This window comes from Ostrea edulis, chromosome 3 (assembly GCF_947568905.1).
Source record: "Ostrea edulis chromosome 3, xbOstEdul1.1, whole genome shotgun sequence".
Taxonomy (NCBI): Eukaryota; Metazoa; Mollusca; class Bivalvia; order Ostreida; family Ostreidae; genus Ostrea; species Ostrea edulis.
In genome coordinates, this window is record NC_079166.1 from 18518412 (window position 1) to 18537983 (window position 19572).

The window sequence follows — 19572 nt, forward strand, 5'->3', positions numbered from 1 at the left end:
AGATAATTTCCTGACCCTGAACTGCACACACGTTTTATAGCGCTGTCTGATCCGTGAAACAGAACTCGTCAATCATGGATATTCTGGGATTAGCTGAGGTTCCCGGATGGTTATTGACAATCTTTCTTCTCATCCTCTCTCTTTACTTGTAAGTTCATTTCTTCAGTTCATTGTATATATATCATATTTCAATACAATGTACTACGCTTCATGTGTTATTTTGAGACACATGTACTAAGAGTATTTCAATGCAATGATTTTTCTACTGATATTCTAGAAAAATGGTCTCTTTGAGTTCAATGCTTTTAATTGACCAAAATCGATGCTTAAGCAAACTTTTCTAATTAAGTTTAGCCTTTGTCTGTCTGTCTGTCCGTTTAGTTCTGTTTGTGTAAATGCTTCTCTCCTTTAATAAACCCACCTGTTTTAGCCGTTTGGTGAGATGAAACTTGAACAAGACACCTCGCAAAACATTCTTCGCTTGAGTAATGAAAATATGGTGGGACGTTTCACAGAAAAATACGATCATTTTTTGTCGATTTAGAGTCACCGATCACCTAAAGTAATTTTAAGTCAATGTCATAAATCCGAACAGGACAATTGTAAGATAACAGTGCAAGCAGTATTAGTATCAGTATAGTTGAGGAATGTGTCAGATGATTATATTTCACTGTATAAGTGCACACTATACAAACGGTTTGAACACAAGTTCTTTCCACTTACGGGGTTTCAGACGAGCGATGGTAACTCTCATCTCGGGATAAATATCTTGCACAATTCTGTAATTATATACCGTAACTATGACCGAAAACCGTCATTTACATTTAACACGACTTGCGTGAATAAGTGTAGGGTCAGAAAATGTGGGTCTCCATTGTACGGAACAACAACTGTGACATAGTTTATATTTCAAATTTCTAACTTTAATTTATTTCAACTCAAACCTTACTTTCTACTATCTAGCACAAACTTTATTTTAACTGGAATCTGAAAAATGATTTGAAAATTTTTTTTGAAAATGTTTGTGCCAAAAGGAGTTTTACATGATGATATACACATCCAATGATATAAATCCAAAACCATACGAAAGTAGAAAACTGCCTCGTTTAGTTCACATTTTGAGATCGATTCCTTATTTTATCAAAATAAAAGTGCGTGATGCCTCTCGCGAAATAATATATAATAAATAATATAATTGATAACAAATTCCTCGCGTATTTAGGAATTTACAGTAAACCGCCCACCCATCCCTTAACGCATAATAGTGTTGTTCCTCTCCTGGCAATTGTTGAAAAATACATTGTGTATCTTTTTTACTTTTTAACCGAGTTATTTCGTCTGACTAAATGTTCTTTGAGATACTAAGGTAACTAGTCCGTGTTTGCCCAACTATATATTTTGTATTGCTTATAGGACTTATGAGATTGATCACTGTTCGCTATCTTCACCTTTCATATGTACCTGTACATTGTTTGCGGACAGTGAATAGAATTTATAGAAATTGTCAATATTTGATTTCCTTTATATAAACGTATTTTGTCAGGTGCCTAATAGGCTAAAGATACCATAGCTTGTGAATGGGTTGGCGCATTGTGATTTATGTTAGCTGAAGCTATGATATATTTTTTTTTTAATTTGTAATAGATTTAATACCTTCGTAGGTGGATCTAAACTTTGTCTGCAATTCCGCAATTGTCAGTGATGACTATGGATCCAATCGAGATTTAAAAGTCATCTTCTTTCATATAATTTACATGTTGGTCAATTTCAAATAAGTTCTTAAGCAATTTGCTTAAGAACTTAAGCCAAGTAAAGACCGTGCTTAACATTAAGCATATACGAAGCATTAATGTATAAGTTTAGAAGTTTTATGTAACCTGTTAAGCAATATGTTTTATGAAATTTAAACTTACTAAACAGACAATTCATACTTAAGTATATGCTTAAGAACATAAGAATCCTTGTGCATACGACTGCAGGAGAATTCGAAACCTTTGAAATGAAGTCACTGTTAATGTTTTTACTATTGTCAAGAAACGAAATGTGTATATCCATTGATCAATTGAAATCAATTCCTTTTCTTTTTCTGATAGATATTCGAAGTACAACTTGAGTTTTTGGAGCAGCCTCGGTGTGCCCCATCCAAAACCCACACTGTTCCTAGGTCATGTCAAACTCATGAAAGATGTAAGTAATTATTTTAAAAAATGCAATCTCTTTCTTTTCATACAAACTACTATTACCATTCATACAAAATTATGTGACCTTTCATATATTTTCAACACAAATGCACATATACCTTTGAATTACATTCGTATGCAGGTTTAAGAAATCGATATAGAAATACCAATGTAGGTACTTGTGTACGAGACAAGACAAATGTTATGAATAATTTTAAAAAAAAATAGTCTACTTTCATTATTTGGTTGTTGTTTTCTTAAATTTGTTGTGAACATTTTCTTCCAAAATGTAGCATTCATATAAATATTTCAAACATCATCAAAAGCGATATTGATAATTTTCAGAATGTTGCAGTGTGCATCTTTTTACTAACAGTATTATAAAGTTTGTAACCATGTGTCCTTTTCTCTGCAAAAAAAATCAGCCGTTTATACTTAAAATTCCATTTTAACCAAATTGTTTTAAACATTCAGTCTGATAATGTCCAAATTCGAAATCGAAATTGACGATTCCTCACGATAAACAAAAGACCAATTTTTTTGGAGACCATAGAAAGTTGCTCCTCAATAAAAACGAAACACGACAATATCAATATCTTGTGCTCAGTCATTCAAAATATTACCTGTTATACACTACTCGGATTCTACGCAAAAATACTTTGAAGTTGATATTAGAAAGATGCTGAATTTCCTCATTGATTATACGCAGAACATTCTCTCGCGTATTGAATCACTTGGGATTCAATTCTTAATATTGTGTATTGAATAGAACCTGAATAGGGTTTTCCTATTCAGGCGATAATAGAATATTGCTAAACAAAGAGAAGAAGTTGATGATGGAGAAACTGAAGATAATTTAGAATGAGCAAATTCACAAATACAGGCCATCACTGGGTTGAAAGCATACCAATTAAAGACGCTCTTTACATACTTTCAACATGGATCCCCACTCCTCCTAGTCACATGCCCCCACCACTATTATGTATAGGGGTCCGAGTTTGCCCTTCTCTTAATATGTATTCTTTATAGGATGCATGCGATCTATCACTGTTCGTTGGATTTAGAATAAAAAGCGACCACAGAGTATTATATACCTGCTTTTTATTTGGATATAGTACTGAACATTGACAAACTAACAACACATTGTGACAAAAGAGACTACTTCAGTTGCGTCATCGTCAGTTTCCCATATACATGTATTGTGGCAATATTCCCTTATCACCTGCATATAGTGTATATATCTCTCTCAACTGTTTGGATACACGAGAGCATGTTCTGTATATGATCAATGAGAAAGTGCAACATATTTTTGATATTATCTCCATCGTACTTGTGTATAGAATCTTGGTGGTGTTCAATAGCAATCAATTTCAGGTCGTTGATATATCGAAATGTCAAGTTGAAGGTCAATGCAAGAGAGGTTTTTTTCTAATGTAAAAGCTTTTATATAAACTTTTCTATAAGAATATTAAAACAGGTCAGCTATCAAAGCAGCACAATTCGTGCCCATGGGAATTCAAACATTTTGAAGACGTGATCACAAAAGACTATGAAGATATTGTCAATGAGGAACTCTGGCACATTTTTTTTATTTCAACTTCCGGGTACTTGTACGTGAAATCAGATAGGTGTTTAACAAAGTAATTTTTGTATGACTGATCAAAAATATGAATGTTTCCTTTTCCCATTTTGTTGAAAAAGGAACTGTTTATGATGTGAAAAAAATAAGTCTTTAATTTATCGCAAGGAATAGTAGTGTAAAGTGTTTCGTACATTATTTCTTCAAGATTCTGGATCCGATGATCGTTGACGTGTTTAATACCAATTGGCAGGCCGATCTTTACATGCTGGTTTTGTCTACGGATCACTCAGTTTACGTGATCAAGATATAGATTTCACAACTTGTGTGACCGGTCAACAGGTGATGACTACTCTTTCTAGGCACATGATCCCACCTTTGGTGTGTCCAGGGGTCCTTGTCAGCCCTTCTGTTATTGTTCATTATTATCACGGTCCCACAATCCCACAATTGGTAAGACACAAATCATACCGCATTCCACCTCGTCGAAGTGTGTATTCTTAAGTTATATCGTCATACTGGTAAGTTTTCAATCCTCTTTCAGCAACTTTGCATTGAATACATGGCTATTTGATTTCTTCAGGGAATTGGAGAATTTGACTTGAAGATGCTTTCAACATTTGACAGAGTAGTTGGGTGAGTATATCATTGGACAACATATACAATTTAGTTACCATGGCTTGGACATCAATTCATCATGTATCACGTGGTATTATGAAAATGTCTAATCATCATTAGAGAAAATCACCGATCAAGGAGATTTGAAATCTGGAGATGATAGTTTATCAGACGGCGTAGTAGTAAAGCAGCTTTTGGCGCCGATTTGCCACTATACATGTTTATACGGTACTTTGTTTTCAACTTTTTCAATTTTCATGTTCTAACTTTTATTCCCCTCTCATTGAAACTACGAATATAGCCACATTTTATCCTTTCCTAAGACAATAAAGATACTCATAACATTTTAATGTCGTGATCATCGATTTCTTTTTCCCTATTTGATATTGCAGGACCTACCTTCTTCATAGACCCATTCTTCTTATTTTGGACCCTGAGATAGGACGTGACATCTTAATCAAGAATTTCTTCAGCATACCGAACAGACCAGTAAGAGCACATATTCATTCTGCACTGAAATAAAGAAACATGACATTGTTTTGTAAGATAGATCAATTTCTTACAGTGGTGGTGCCATAGAAAAGATGAAAAGGTGTAGAAAACGAAGACTGATCAGTCTCATAGCTCTAATAAGGAATAAAAAATTGAAAGTTGTGCAGACACAGAACCCTGGATATATCAGATATGGGATAGGGTATTTAGGAGGGTTAAGCATCCCTTGCCAACCAGTTACAACCGTCGTAAGCCCTACATCATGATGTTGCAATTTTACCTGTTTAATAACAAATTAAGAGAGGGGCAAAAACGGACCCCTGAACACACAAAAGGAGCATCCGCTGTTGACCAGTCAACCCACTGTGAACACCTGATCTTGATCAGAAAAGCTGTGTAATCTGTTGTCAAATCAAAAGGACAGATTAATAATTGCTATAAAACCACGTCAAATGAAATTCGGCTTAACGACAGGTTGTATTTGCAAATAAGAAAATATTTTGGAATTTTTGAAAGGGTGCCTTCAAACCACTTTGAAACCCCTGTAACATTAGCTTTTTTCTCAATAGCTTGATATGATTTGAACGTTGATCATACGCAGAACATGTTTTTGTGTATTGAATCGGTTGATAGACATAAACACCATATGCAAGATGATAATGGAAATTTAAAACAAAATATAAAACACTCTGTGGTGTATTTTGTAGAGTTCCCAAGGATATATCGAGTAGACATATTAACGAAAATAATTAATAATTCTGCTGTTTAAGGATGTAAGAACATATCAGCTAATTCCTGTCCATCGAAATTCCAACACAATGTTGGAGGACTTGATAATCAAATCCCTCGTAGGGATTGTCAATGAATAAATAAATAATGCCTGCATCTTTTCATGAAAAGTTGGAAATAACGGTTATCCTTCTCATAATTCACTTTTAGACATTGCACCTAGAATGAGAGTGGTGTTCAACAAAGAAATTTCCAATGACTGATCACAATATATTAATATTTTCTTGTTAATTTTTATTGAACAGGCAGCTGTCTACGATATCAAAAAGCCTAATATTTAATGTAAAGTGTTACAAAGTCATACCTCTTGATGTTGTTGATATGGAAAAAGTTTTGTGATTTGAAATGTACTAAACGTTGTCTGTAATTTTTCATGGAGAACATGAAAGATTAAAAGATACCATTCATATAAAAAAAAACATACTGTTGTTAATAAAATTAAAACGAATGCTTGCTTTATTTTTATTTTTATTCATAGAACACTATATCTAAGTTTCTACAATTGCAAGGTAGATTGAATTCTGAATATTTAAATCTCTAGCTAAGTGATTCTGAAAACAGTGTGTGTGTCCAGGGGTCCGTGTTTGCCCAACTATCTATTTTGTATTGCTTGTAGGAGTTATGAGATTGATCACTGTTCGTTATCTTCACCTTGCATGCAACTATGATTTAAAAATTCAGCTTTGCAAATGTGAATGTTGATTAAATATCTGTTACAGCAAACGATAAAACGCCATAACGACCTTGATCACGCTCTGACCAGACTGACAGGAGACAAGTGGCGCTTCATGAGGAACACAATTTCTCCAATATTTTCGTCCGGAAAAATGCGAAAGGTATTTCCAAAATCCAATGATTTCGACAATTTGTTTCTCTATTCCATGAACTTTTCTAGCTTCGATGAGTTTTCATTCAAATAATTGAATGCAAAACGGGCAACATGCAACGTCTACAAACCCGAATTTCTAACTATGAGATGTTTCAATTCCTTCAAACAATAATATTTTCTTGATATAATGTCAAAGAAAGAAACGGACCACTCTTATATAGCTAATTTTAACGACTGGAAAAAATCCTATCTTGCCCTTTTTATCATGTCAGCCCATATTAAACCTTTCATTTTAACAAACAGATGAACTTACTCAAGCGTCAAATTCAGCCACAACTTCTTGGCAATCATTCAAGGACACATCTCGTGTTTTCAAAGTATACAGAATTATATGCATTTTGTCTTCCCTGTGCTTATAGAAATTAATTGTAATAGTTCGTTCGTAGAAGTATTGCAATAATTAGCTACAATACCGACTTAAATCTAAGCCCCGCTTTCAAAAAGCCTAGTTAATTAGATAAATAACCTCTTGGTACAGTGACGTCATATGCGACATTCGTCGATCAACTTGTTGTAAAAGTAGTGTTCGATAGTTTTAAAAACTCGGGTTTTAGGGGTCTAATTTATTTACCATGGATAACATTTATTTCGATGTTGACAAATATCTCGAGTCTTATATCTTTTAGCCACCAGTGCATACAAATAGCGACCCACATGTAGCGACGAAACCAAGTATGAAATCTGCATCTGCGAGTAAATAATATCTACATGGGATCGCTCTCTAAACACTATTTGGTAATGCTATTTCTTTAAACAACTGTAATTAGCGTTACTTTTCTAACATAAACAGTGCAATCATTATTAAATTTATTTTTGGATAAGTTAGATAGGTCTAAATTATGATACGATGTATCATTGACAACACGGGTGCATTTCGAAAAATAAATAAAATGATCAAATTTATAGTGAAAATCACATTACTTTTAAATTATTTTATTCAAGCTATTTCTTTAATCATTATTATTTTTAATCTACACGTTGTTACTTACGAAGTGGGGGCGTATTATTGTTGTTACGTACGCGTTCCTTAATAAAATGAAAGCATTATAGTTCAATTCAAAATTAGGAAATATATTTTATTATCTATAATTGAAAGTTCAATCATCTTTTATCTTTATTTCTAAAGCTACCAGTTGGTAGAAACTGCAAGCACAGTTCTGCCTATATGTTGTTACAAGGTGAAGGTCAGTTGGTACGAGTGTGTATTGAATTTGAGAGCAGAACAGAATGCATACGCTGTAGGCCTACATGTAACGGTGCTGAGCTTCGATAGAACCATTTTCTCGCAGTTTATCTACGTCTTTGTCCAAGTGATTTTTTGAAAATGTACAGGGACAAATTTTACTGGGTTTTTTTTATGGCAAAGTCGTTGTGCCTACAAAACATATCCACGTCTTTTCCCCCATACCTTCCTTCTAAAATTGAAAAAAACACGGTCTAAAGCCTTTCTACTGACAGCAAGTACACCTTTAAACGGCACAAACACCCTAATGCAGTATTATTTACAAGTCGTTAAGGTGATAACTGTTTGGGGGGTTTTTTTGTGAATTAAATCTAATCTGTTTATGAAAGGGCTAACAACTGTTTTCAAAACTTCTCGCTTGAGGTCGCATATTACGTCATAGATAATGGCGCGTAAAATATGGAAGAAAATATGCATATCGCAAGATTTGAATTTCATCGTTTTCAAACTCGAAAACTATGCAAACTGTTTAATTTAAAACACATATAAAGTAGTTTTAGGCATGAAATGAATTAATTTTGCTGAAAAAATTAAAAAGTTTAGAAACATGTGATGTGTCCTTTAAGGCTATGTATACTAAACCGTTTTTAACTTCCATTTTCTATATTGAGGATTATGTTTTATCCTACAATCAGTCCTTTACTATAGTTCGACCTGTCAGCTGAAAAGTATTTTTCACTTTTTTGGTGATATCATATTACCATGAAATATTCGAATAAGATAGTTCCTAATGCACGCGATTCAGACACCAGTAGTTTATTAAGAAGACCGTGTTCTTGATATTTAATTGCGTTGTCTTTAAATCTAACCACTTTTTAGAAATACCGTGTCTTAATGATGGTCATCCCAACCCAAGAACGCAATTCACGACTACAAGCATGTATACAACTATGATATTTCAATGTTGCACAATCACCATATATCGCCTCTGGACCAGATATCAACAGCATGGTTCAAAAAGTAATCGTCATAAATTAGGTACACCACGCGTGACATCAGCAGTACAGGATTGCTTGATTGATTGTGTCATCTTCGTCAAAGATTCACAACAGCGTCATCTATAGCATCCGCCATTCCTGGGATTCTCAATCGCAATCGACTACAGGATTCTGGGATTAGAGCGCGCTGACTTGTTCGTGGCATTGTTCTGACTCCGCAACATCGCTGAAACCGACTTCAATGGTCTCAAACTCGTCAATTCTGACCACAACAATGCTGGTGGACAGCTTGGTTCAGCGATGATCCTCGATGTTTACTTCAGAGGCCTGTTGGAAGACTCAAAGTGTATTGTCGCCAAAATGAACGTTTTTCGCAAAACTGCATCCAGTAGACTTACCACTAACGAAGCCGATGTGCAAGACTATGTGATGTCTTTAATTACAAAATCCAAATATTATCTATTCAAATATCATAATTTACACAAGAAACTCATGTGAAAACAAATTGACTGATACGGTATATTTTGGTTTCTAGAATTGTGTTGTTGCTATGATTTGTTCTTGAAATTGAATATATTCTAATAATTTGAAAGGACATGCAGAATTAAAAACAAAAAGCAGGAAATGGAAATTAACATTTAAACTAAAATAATTCATGTATCTTTACGAGTTGTTGCTATGCAACATGACTACAAAATAATTAACAATTCATAATAACAATGGCTACCCTCAATTGATAATTCAGAACACCAAATTACGTATTATGATATCGTAAGGGGCTTACGTGACCATACCGAATTCAGTCCATTCAAATATTGTCATGTATATAGCTTTTTTATTCATGCTTTGTAAATATATTATTTAATAATATTCTTGCATTCTTAGATTTCACCTGTACTTGCCGAGTCGTGTGCTAGACTGCTCAAGAATGTTGAAATCGAAACGAATCATGGGCGTCCAATTGAATTCAAACAGTAAGTTGAGCAGTCATTCTTCACGACTGATCCAAAGTGGGATGTATTTGTGCAATAGTTATGTAACTGTATATTCAAACTTCAACTCGACATTAAAATATATCGACGATGTCTTGTCTTTTAACAATGTTTAGTTTTATTCATATCCGATGTCATATATCTTAATGGACTTGAAAAAAACATTAAACAGTTGGCGATATAGAAACTGATGTCATCCACATTTGATTTACACTTCTGACATTATGTCATGACACAATATGTTGGATGCTTCTCCTTCACAGTAGTTGATATTTTCATGAGAAGCAAAGATATGGGGCAATATATAACGGTCACAAAAACAATCTGTGTCACAACAGCGCGAATCAAACTGTCACGAAAATAACACAACGCGAATACACAATTCCAATATAGATGTTTGTTACGTGCAGATTGTGTTTCCATTGAAAATAGTGGTGATAATTTTACGTGAAACATTCCGAGTCCAATACTGATAGTTTTTCATGGTTTTTATGCAATAAATAAATCATATATTAATGAGCTTCCTACATGCAAGACAAGAATTAAATAAGATGAAGATAAAGTGAGGTTTATAAAGAGAGACTCTCTATACTAACAGCTAATTCCGACTACAATATTTTTATACTATGCATGCCAGATTTGCAATAATTTGATGCATAAAAATTCAAGGTGGAACAATCTAACGTTTTCTCCGTTCCGATTAGCTTGTTTTAAAGTCAATCAATATTTCAATTTCAGAATGTTTGGAAATTTTACGTTAGACGCGATTGCTGCAATAGGATTTGGAATCGATCTGAATGCTTATGGAGAAGAAAATAACGAATTTATATTAAACACAAAAGCAATTATCAGTAACTTTGTAGGCTTTGGAGCAAAACTTAATGGTAAGATATTCAAAATGTTAATATTTATGAAAATGAAGAGATTGGTATTTTTCCTAAACCGGTCGACAGGGGATGCTTACTCCTCCTAGGCACTTGATTCCACCTCTGGTGTGCCCAGGGGTCCGTGTTAGTCCAACAATGTATTTTGTATTGCTTATAAGAGTTATGAGATTGATCACTGTTCGTTATCTTCACCTTTCATGTATAAGATAACGCTAGGACGATTCTTCACCAATGCATATCCAAAATGTATATTTGCTTTTAATTGTTTCGGATTGGAAAATTCCAACTAGTTCAGTGCATCCGGTTTGTCACTTTAAAAAGTAATGACAAAACGATTTTACCAGTCGCAGTAGCTCAGGGATAAAATGTTTGCTTTGTAACCGGGAGGTCGTGGTTTCTAGCCCCGCCCGTGCATGGTCGCGTCAAACCTAAGGCATAAACAAATATAGTGATTGCTCCTTAAACAAACCCTCAACATTTAGAAGTAAAAATCACGAGTATTTCGGATACGACTTTAAAACCGGAGGTCCCTTGTCGCAGCAGACGTTAGCACGTTCAAGAAATTTCGCACCGACGGCCATTAGCACTACGCATAGATCTAAATTTATGGTACTTCATCTACAACTGGTAACGTCTCAATACGAGTGAAAAATTTTCGACGGAATACATTCTGAAAATAAAAACACTAGTTCCATTTATTGAGTCGCCAGTTGTTAAAGATGATTAGATAATCAGTAGCCGAAAATATGTAAAGTTTCTATATATATACTGCCAGATGTCGTTGTGGATCATTGTCCCGTCCCTTTCTTTCATTTGTAATCAAAGATATACAATTAAAATTGTTTTCACTGTTCTTCATTTCGTAATGTTTATAGAATATATGAGGTCGATGACTGATCATTATTTTCACATTCTTATTCATAACTTAAACCTTGTCTTTTTATTTGCTGTCATAGTCTTAAAATTCTTGGTATTTTAGCATTCATGCCGCCCCTGTACAACCTTCTACACACATTAAGGGTGGATATTGACAGACAAAGCAAGGGCACTATGTTTTTTAGAGGATTGATGGAGGAAGTTACGAACTTGAGAGGGGATCATCGGGTATGTTTGATTTACTGTAAAGAATTTACAAATCTCAAAAGGTGACCCTTAAAATTCATAAAAATTTTTAATAAAGATGGATGTCTCTTAGGAGTATGGTGGTCATTTATTATCAGAATCCCTCTATCAACTTTTTTTTTTTTTTTTTTTTTTACATTTTTGACTTCTCCAGAACCACTGGGAAAATTTCAACCAAACTTGGCAAAAAACATTTTTGGATGAAGAGCTTTCAAGTCTGTTCAAACGAAGGGCCATGTTCCCTTCAAAGGGGAGATTATCAAAAAAATGCAAATATATGAAGGGGTCATTTAAAAATCATTTACATGAAAGCTTTCGGACGTAGTGCAGGTTCAAGTTTGTAAAAATTATGGTCCTCAGGAGTGGCCGGGGCCACTATAGTATCGCATGCGAATGTATAGAGAAAATCTTTAGATATGGACCAAGTTGACTCGGGTGAGTGATGTGGCCCATTGACCTCTTGTTTCTTCATTGTCATCAAAATGTTATGTTTTAGAAGTCTTTTCATACTGCAAACATTTGTCCACGAATATTCGAAGTACTTTTGAAATCCTCGCCTTTTCCAATGCCCATCATGTTACAAATACAAATTGTCTGCACAATGTTTATTTCTCAAAATACGATATCGCGGACGGATATGTTTATGATGCGTTGAGTGCGTAAAACTTAGTTTTATAAAACACTTTACACGACCATTCCTGACAATAAATTAAAGACTAGACTTTTTGACACCACAGACATCACACAACAAAAATGGGAAAAGCGAAATGTTCCTATCTAGTGACCAATCATTTAAAAACTTATTTTGTTAAACACCACTCTTATTCCACGCACAAGTACTCTGAAGTTCATATCAAAAAGATGCTGGAGTACCTCATTGACAATATCTTTGTAGTATTTCTTGATCAGGTCTTCCAAATGTGTGTTGGAATTCCCATGGACACAAAGTTTTTGCTCCTTTAATAGCCTGCCTGTGTTTACATTCTTATGAGACAAAATTTATTCAACAACATCTACATAAGAAGAAGAAATATCTATCAGTGGCCTTCAACTCGATATGTAGATATATCTACGGCGTTTTATCTATTAACGATATTTTTTCTTTCATGTGTTGATTCGATATATCCCAGGGAACTAGAAATATAAGACACCACACTCTTCCACATCTGCTGGAAATCATGCTAGTTGTTATGATTGTTTTGCTTGTTGATAAATGACGATGCGAGCTTAAGAAAAATGTGCATGTAGGGTCATATCAATGCAAAAATACCCTTTGATTTGATCATATTTTATTTTCATTTCAGGATAGTGTTGATATCCTTCAGCTTTTGTTGAATGCTCACAGGGATACAGAAGTTAGTGATACAGAGCAGTTTCTTGAATATGAGGACAGCAAAGAGCATTGTAAAAAGAGAGGTATGAATATATGAACACAGATAATATTCTTTGAATATAGATATTTCTGTTTCCATATGGACACATAATGTTGTCCTTCCACATGTATTTGTTTCCGTGTTCCCGTAGATCCAGTATATCGATTTGCTTAGCGGAGAGATTCTAGTGTATGGAAAGTGATCAATATCATAACTCATATAAGCAATACAAAATGTAGAGTTGGTCAAACACGGACCTCTGGATCTACCACGGCTGGTAGCAGGTGCCTATGAAGAGTAGACACCCCCTGTCTACCGGTCGCACCCGTAATGGGTGTAACAGGTTGACCGGGTTGGTTTCCAGGATTAACAATCAAAAACAAGATTTCAAACATTTTCACTTTATATTGCAGACATATTGTACATAGCCATTATCCACTGCTGTCTCGGATATCCGTTACTAGCAATAGATGTTCACATTTGGTTCGGTTTATGTGGAACACCAAGTACCATGAGTCAATACACACGGACCTCAGAAGTCGTGTCGGTACTAATTTCTAACTTAAACTTTGGAGTTTGACCCAAAAAAATTTGGAACCCGTGCTACTGTATTGCGTGGAACACGGTCCGAAGAGAGTGAAATCCTAAACTCGGGTTCTCTGAAGGGTAATTGACTAGAAGGGTTCTCTACAGGATAACTGCAAACATAACATACAAACATGTAACACTGTAAATGTGACAATCAGCCGCATATCTTGAGCAATCCGTAGTCAGAATCAACGTGCCAAGAACGACGTAACAATTGGTAAGAAACACATCAGACAGTATTTGACCCAGTGATAGGTTGCAAGGGGTCATTTCATAGTACAAAAATCATACCGTTAGTATCGTTTCTTTTTCATTGTTTATTGGAACCATTTTCAAATCATAACGGATCTGTTTATCTGTGGGTGTAACTCTAGAATTCAAATCACTTCAACCTAAATCCAGTTGCATTGTGTCGTTGAATATCAGCATTTCGCAAATTATATTATATTGTATCTAATGATCTAATTTGAAAATACAACCTGCCACAAAGCCGCAGGTTGTACGACTTGTCTCATGCCAATTGTTAGGGCTTTCTTACACATTGATTTTGACTACGAATTACTCCATTTTTCTGCTCAAGATGCAAGGCCTATCCTGGGTATAACCCGTCAACAGGGGATGTTTACTCCTCTTAGGCACTTTATCCCACCTCTAGTTTCTCCATGTATCCTAATCCTGGGTTTTTATTCTTTATGAGAATTATGAATTGATTACTTTTTTTGCTAAAGGACTTTCAAAGGCAGAAGTGAATTCAAATTCCATCATGTTTATGATTGTTGGATACGAAACGACTGCTACAACATTAACGTTTGCTGCGTATTGCCTAGCAACAAATCCGAAATGTCAAGAAGAATTGATCATGGAAATTGATAAAACGATCGGACAGGTATTGGACTTCTCACATGTACAACAACCTAAAGCCTATCCATTTCGATAAAATTTGTTAATACTATTTATGACGGTATAAAGAATTATTCCAGTGAACACGAAATAGAATACATTACAGAGTCCTTCATATCAGCTTCATACTTGGATATTTAATTGAACATAGATGTTAAAGACAAACTCAACTTTATGACCAAACATATTTATGGCTTAAGCTTTTCCATCGTCAACTTATACTTATTCATATTTATGTTGCAATGTCACTATGTTTGTGTTTCTCAACTGATTCGATAAAGATGACATTGTTCTGGGTCAGAATAACTCTTATCGTGACCAGTAAAATCAATAACAAATACTTCAAAGATTTAACAATTCATTCACAATTCTTGACAGAAAAATGTTTCACTGAACTGTCAATAGATCTAAATAAAGTTCATAAAAAGTGGTCGATACTGGTTTGCCGAGCTAAATCCATACACAGGAATTCAAACAGTCACAAATCGGCCGTTAAGTCCCATATATGAAAGTCCAAATACATAATTGCGTAGAGTGCTTCTTGAATATTCGTAACCACAAACTTTACAGTCTACTTACACTAAAATGAAGTATCTAGGGCTTTCCTTTTTGCGACATAGATAAACACATATTATATCATCTTTTTACGACTTAGATAAACACATATTATATCATCCTTTTTATTGAACTGACAAACATCGTTCTAAAACTAGAACGGCTAGAATATTACCTAGGTCACACATGTCGATTAAATAACCATGTACATGTATTACACAACAGAATGCTCTGGGTATAATCAGTTTTAAGGTTACTGAAAATTAAGTTAATTTTGATTACTGCCTTTACCAGATCAAGATATAGGGTCCACGGCGGGTGTGACAGGTCAACAACATATGCCTACTCCTCGAGGGCAACTGATCCCATCTCTGGTACATCGAAGGTTCCGTGTTTCCTCTTCTTTTAATTTTGTATTCTTTATAGGTTTATCTAGATCGATCACCGTTCGTTATATCGAATTTTTCATCCTATCCATTTCAATATCTAGATGAGCCTTTAGAACGTTTAATGTGAGTTATCAGTCGTTCAAAAAACGGTTATATCTAAGGTACAAAAATGCATGAAAATCATATTTCATATTTATGAATTTATAGCATAATTTTTGTAATTAAAGTTTATCAATTAGAATTAATCCACCATAAGAATTTGCAAAATATGTGTTACAGTTTCATTTAATTAACTTGAATACATGTTATATTGAAATATTCTCAATAGAAGTTATACATTCATAGACATTCTTAGCAAAACGTTAGATAAACATTATCTTTATAAAAATATTAAATCAATGAATCATTTATCTCATATGTTTATAGAAAATTGGATCTTTCTCACTTTTATAAAGGGCAGACAAATTCTCCAAAAAGTTTCAAGTGCAATAAATCGGTTTGTGATAAGTTACCAGCCATTTGAATTAAATCTATTTCACTTTCATCAATATTAAACAATAAACATTATATCAGGATGTACGTCATTCAAAATTGTTTAATATCCTCGTAATATATTGAATGATACCAAAAACTCGCTGTCACTGAGGCGCTGACAAACTATGGAAGCGATCGTCTGCAACATACGGAGCCTGATCTACATTTTTGACCTACTAACATTAGTTCGTCAATACAACCTATCATTGGGTCAAATGCTGTACCGATTATTAGGCAGTTCTTGGCACACTGATTTTGACTACGGATAACTCCGTTTACCTGCTCAGGATGAAGGGCTCACGGCGGGGGTGATCGGTCGACGGGGGATGCTTACTCTTCCTAGGCACCTGATCCCACCTCTGGTGTGTCCAGGGGTCCGTGTCTGCCCAAATATATATTTTGTATTGCTTATTGGAGTTATGAGAATGTTATCTTCACCTTTCATTTACATAAATTTATCGTTCATTTGTTTCATTGTCCATCGATCCTCTCTTCTGGATTACATCATTACTCTCCGGAACAAAATCATATTCAAAAATTTGGTGTGTTTTTCTGATTTCTAATTCCTATTGTGTTATTCACAAACATGTTAGATGAAAAGGTGAAAATAACGAACAGTGATAAATCTTATAACTCCTCTATGAGGAATACACAATAGAGAGCCGAACAAACACAGCCCATGGACACACAAGAGGTGGAATTAAGTGCCTAGGAGGAGTAAGCATCCCCTGTAGACTGGCTTCACCTGTCGTGAGTCATATATTTTGATCAGGTAAACTTAGTAGACTCACATTTAACACGGACAGTACAAATCCAGAATATTTCTTGATTTGATAGATTATGACCTACTATAAAACAACAGCTCACAATATAGCACCTAATCCGTTTTATCTTTTAACTTTCCATTATTATTTTTTCTACTTTAATAGATGGACTAGATGCAGTTTTTAAACATGTATAAAGATGCAAGGATCGGGTTTTTTTATTGCACGAAAACCTCCCCCAGCCACTAGTATCCACACGCATTAGTTACAACTTTAAAATCATACCAGTTAATTTCAAAAAGTAGTTGAATCAAAACTTGTCACAGTCAGTATTTTACCTAAGATTATAGTGTACATAGAAATATAGTTCAATATATTGCGTGGTCAGCCTGGATTGTCACGCAATGAAAACATGGCTGACCGTAAATTAGAACATAGAATCGTGTAGAGTAGCAACCCTATCTGCGTCAATATAGAATATTTTTGTATGTCTTTGTCCAACTATCTAATTTGTATTGCTTATGTGATTCATGAGATTGATCACTGTTCGTTATCTTTACCTTTCATGTCCAATTGATACGGTTAGAATATTGTTATTCATTATATAGTTAATAAATAGTATATTATAAAATCTGCGTAAAATTTAGAGAACGTTAAGGTAGTACTCTACATCGTCATAATGACTGACTTCCTTTAAAAGTATGGATGAAAAAAATCGATATCAGCAATATTAGACTTTTCCTTTTTCATTTAAATACCTAGCCGAGTAGCTCAGTAGGTTAGAATACCGAGTGCATAAAAGAGAAAAAAAGAATACCGAGTGCTGAACTGTAGGTCGCAGGTTCGAGTCCATCAGGGGTTTTAAATTTTTTGGAGATTACCTTCTACTAAAACTGTATTTTTTGACAAAATAAAGTAAATTAAAAAAATTCAACTTCAAAATATTGTTGTACATATCCTCCACTTTTCATCTACATCAAATTTCTCTGGTGTAGCATACTTCCTTAACGTTCAATATCCTGAGAATTTATTGAACGCTAACTTTGCATTGCGTAAATTGTGTTCACCCGAAACATTCCGAGTATGAGCGTTCAATATTGACGTTACCGTAACGACGTAAACTAGCCAAAATGGCAAACGACGGTCCTCCGAATCTGACAGAGCTGGTATTTGATATCATATTCATTTATTTTAAAAAATGCTTTACTGTACATAAATTATATGATGTCCCCATTCACAAAATCAGTTTGCTTTATGCACTAATGACGGGTTTAATATTGAACAGTTAAGAAATGCATGCTGATGTCGCACACCTTCACCTTAGATGCCAATACTGATGAATTATCGTCTATTTTGGAGTATTTTGAGTGAAAAGGGAGATATAATTTAATAATTAAATACTTTAGCTATATAATAGTCGGGTTATTGAACTTATATTGGTGAATATTGGCACTAATTGGCTGTCAAAATGCACTCGCAAGCTTGTGCATTTTCACAACCAACTCGTGCCAATATTCACCAATATAAATTCAATAACCCTTTAATATTTTCGCCATATTACAAGACATTCTTTTGATCATCTATAATTTCAAAAGAGGAATGTAATTATAGCTACATAATGCAGAACATCTATTAATAATCCTTTCAAACGGCACCACTGAAAATGTTAGGATTCATGTTCTTTTCAATTGACAGGCGACACCAGATTATGACAACATACAGAAGATGGAGTACTTGGATTGTATTATTAAAGAGACATTGCGCTTATATCCACCAGTCCCAAGGTACAGTAGTCTCTCTATTCTACCTGAGTCTCCCTCATCCCTTTGTCCATCTATATGTAATACTGACTATTCTACAGACGTTACTATATAAAATGTCCTTAAGTATGAATTTCATGGTGTTTATTACTTACCGCCGTGAGCCCTGTTAAAATCTAGTTTGTAATTGTACTGAGAAGTATATAGGGTGTCAACGGTTAATGTTAGTTTTGTATTTACAGGACAATGCGAGAAACTCAGCAGGTCATGGATATTGCAGGATACACGATACCCCCAAACACACCTATATCAATCCCCATATATGCTTTTCATCGAAGTCCAAAGTACTGGGAAGAACCCGAAGTATTCAATCCCGACAGGTACAATAATTCCAGGACAATGATATACTTTTGTATTCACATCATACATTAATTTCACTATTTATTTTTAAAGGTTTTTGGAAAAGAACAAGTCCAAGTTGACTCCAGGTACATTCCTTCCGTTTGGACTCGGGCCGAGGTCGTGTGTAGCCATGCGGTTAGCTTACATGGAAGCCAAATGTGCCATGATAAGAGTTCTACAAAAATACAAGTTCATACCATGTGAACAGACGGAGGTATTTTTTTATAACTCTATCATGGGGGGGTCACTATTGGAGGGATAAAGTACTGTGAAAGTAATTTTAGCCGAGTAATTTTTAAAGTAATTTTAAGCAAATCGCACTCAGTATTGTCTCTTTCCAGTTCTGTAATTTCACATTAATACATAATACACCATAGGAAAGTAAACTGTAAACTGCAAAATAAACCAAACAATGCATCTCACACGCTGTCTGTTCAGGCAGAAAAGTTACACTTTTGTGTGTTTTCAAAGAACATTGAAATGAAGCCCATTACCACTTCAATATTTTCTCAATTTGAATTGACATTTACAGCATGTGGATTTTGAATTTTATTCTTTTAACCTCTGAACCAAAGATA

At 34.5% G+C, this 19572-nt stretch overlaps 1 protein-coding gene across 3 annotated transcripts in view; it reads left to right on the forward strand.

Annotated features, from left to right (window-relative positions):
- Window positions 1-19572, forward strand: part of LOC125674617 (cytochrome P450 3A12-like) — a 26326-nt gene continuing 6754 nt past the window's right edge. For 2 of the 3 annotated variants that reach the window (XM_056160268.1, XM_056160267.1), the window contains exons 1-13: window positions 1-148; window positions 2094-2187; window positions 4343-4395; window positions 4770-4866; window positions 6378-6494; window positions 9614-9702; window positions 10459-10604; window positions 11587-11711; window positions 13034-13145; window positions 14419-14576; window positions 18528-18616; window positions 18835-18972; window positions 19046-19208. In XM_056160268.1, coding sequence (XP_056016243.1) covers window positions 75-148; window positions 2094-2187; window positions 4343-4395; window positions 4770-4866; window positions 6378-6494; window positions 9614-9702; window positions 10459-10604; window positions 11587-11711; window positions 13034-13145; window positions 14419-14576; window positions 18528-18616; window positions 18835-18972; window positions 19046-19208 — 1455 coding nt within the window. In that variant the 5' untranslated portion in view covers window positions 1-74. Of the gene's footprint in view, window positions 149-2093; window positions 2188-4342; window positions 4396-4497; window positions 4606-4769; window positions 4867-6377; window positions 6495-9613; window positions 9703-10458; window positions 10605-11586; window positions 11712-13033; window positions 13146-14418; window positions 14577-18527; window positions 18617-18834; window positions 18973-19045; window positions 19209-19572 lie in introns of those variants that run through there. The other variant, XM_048911860.2, reaches the window with a different exon arrangement.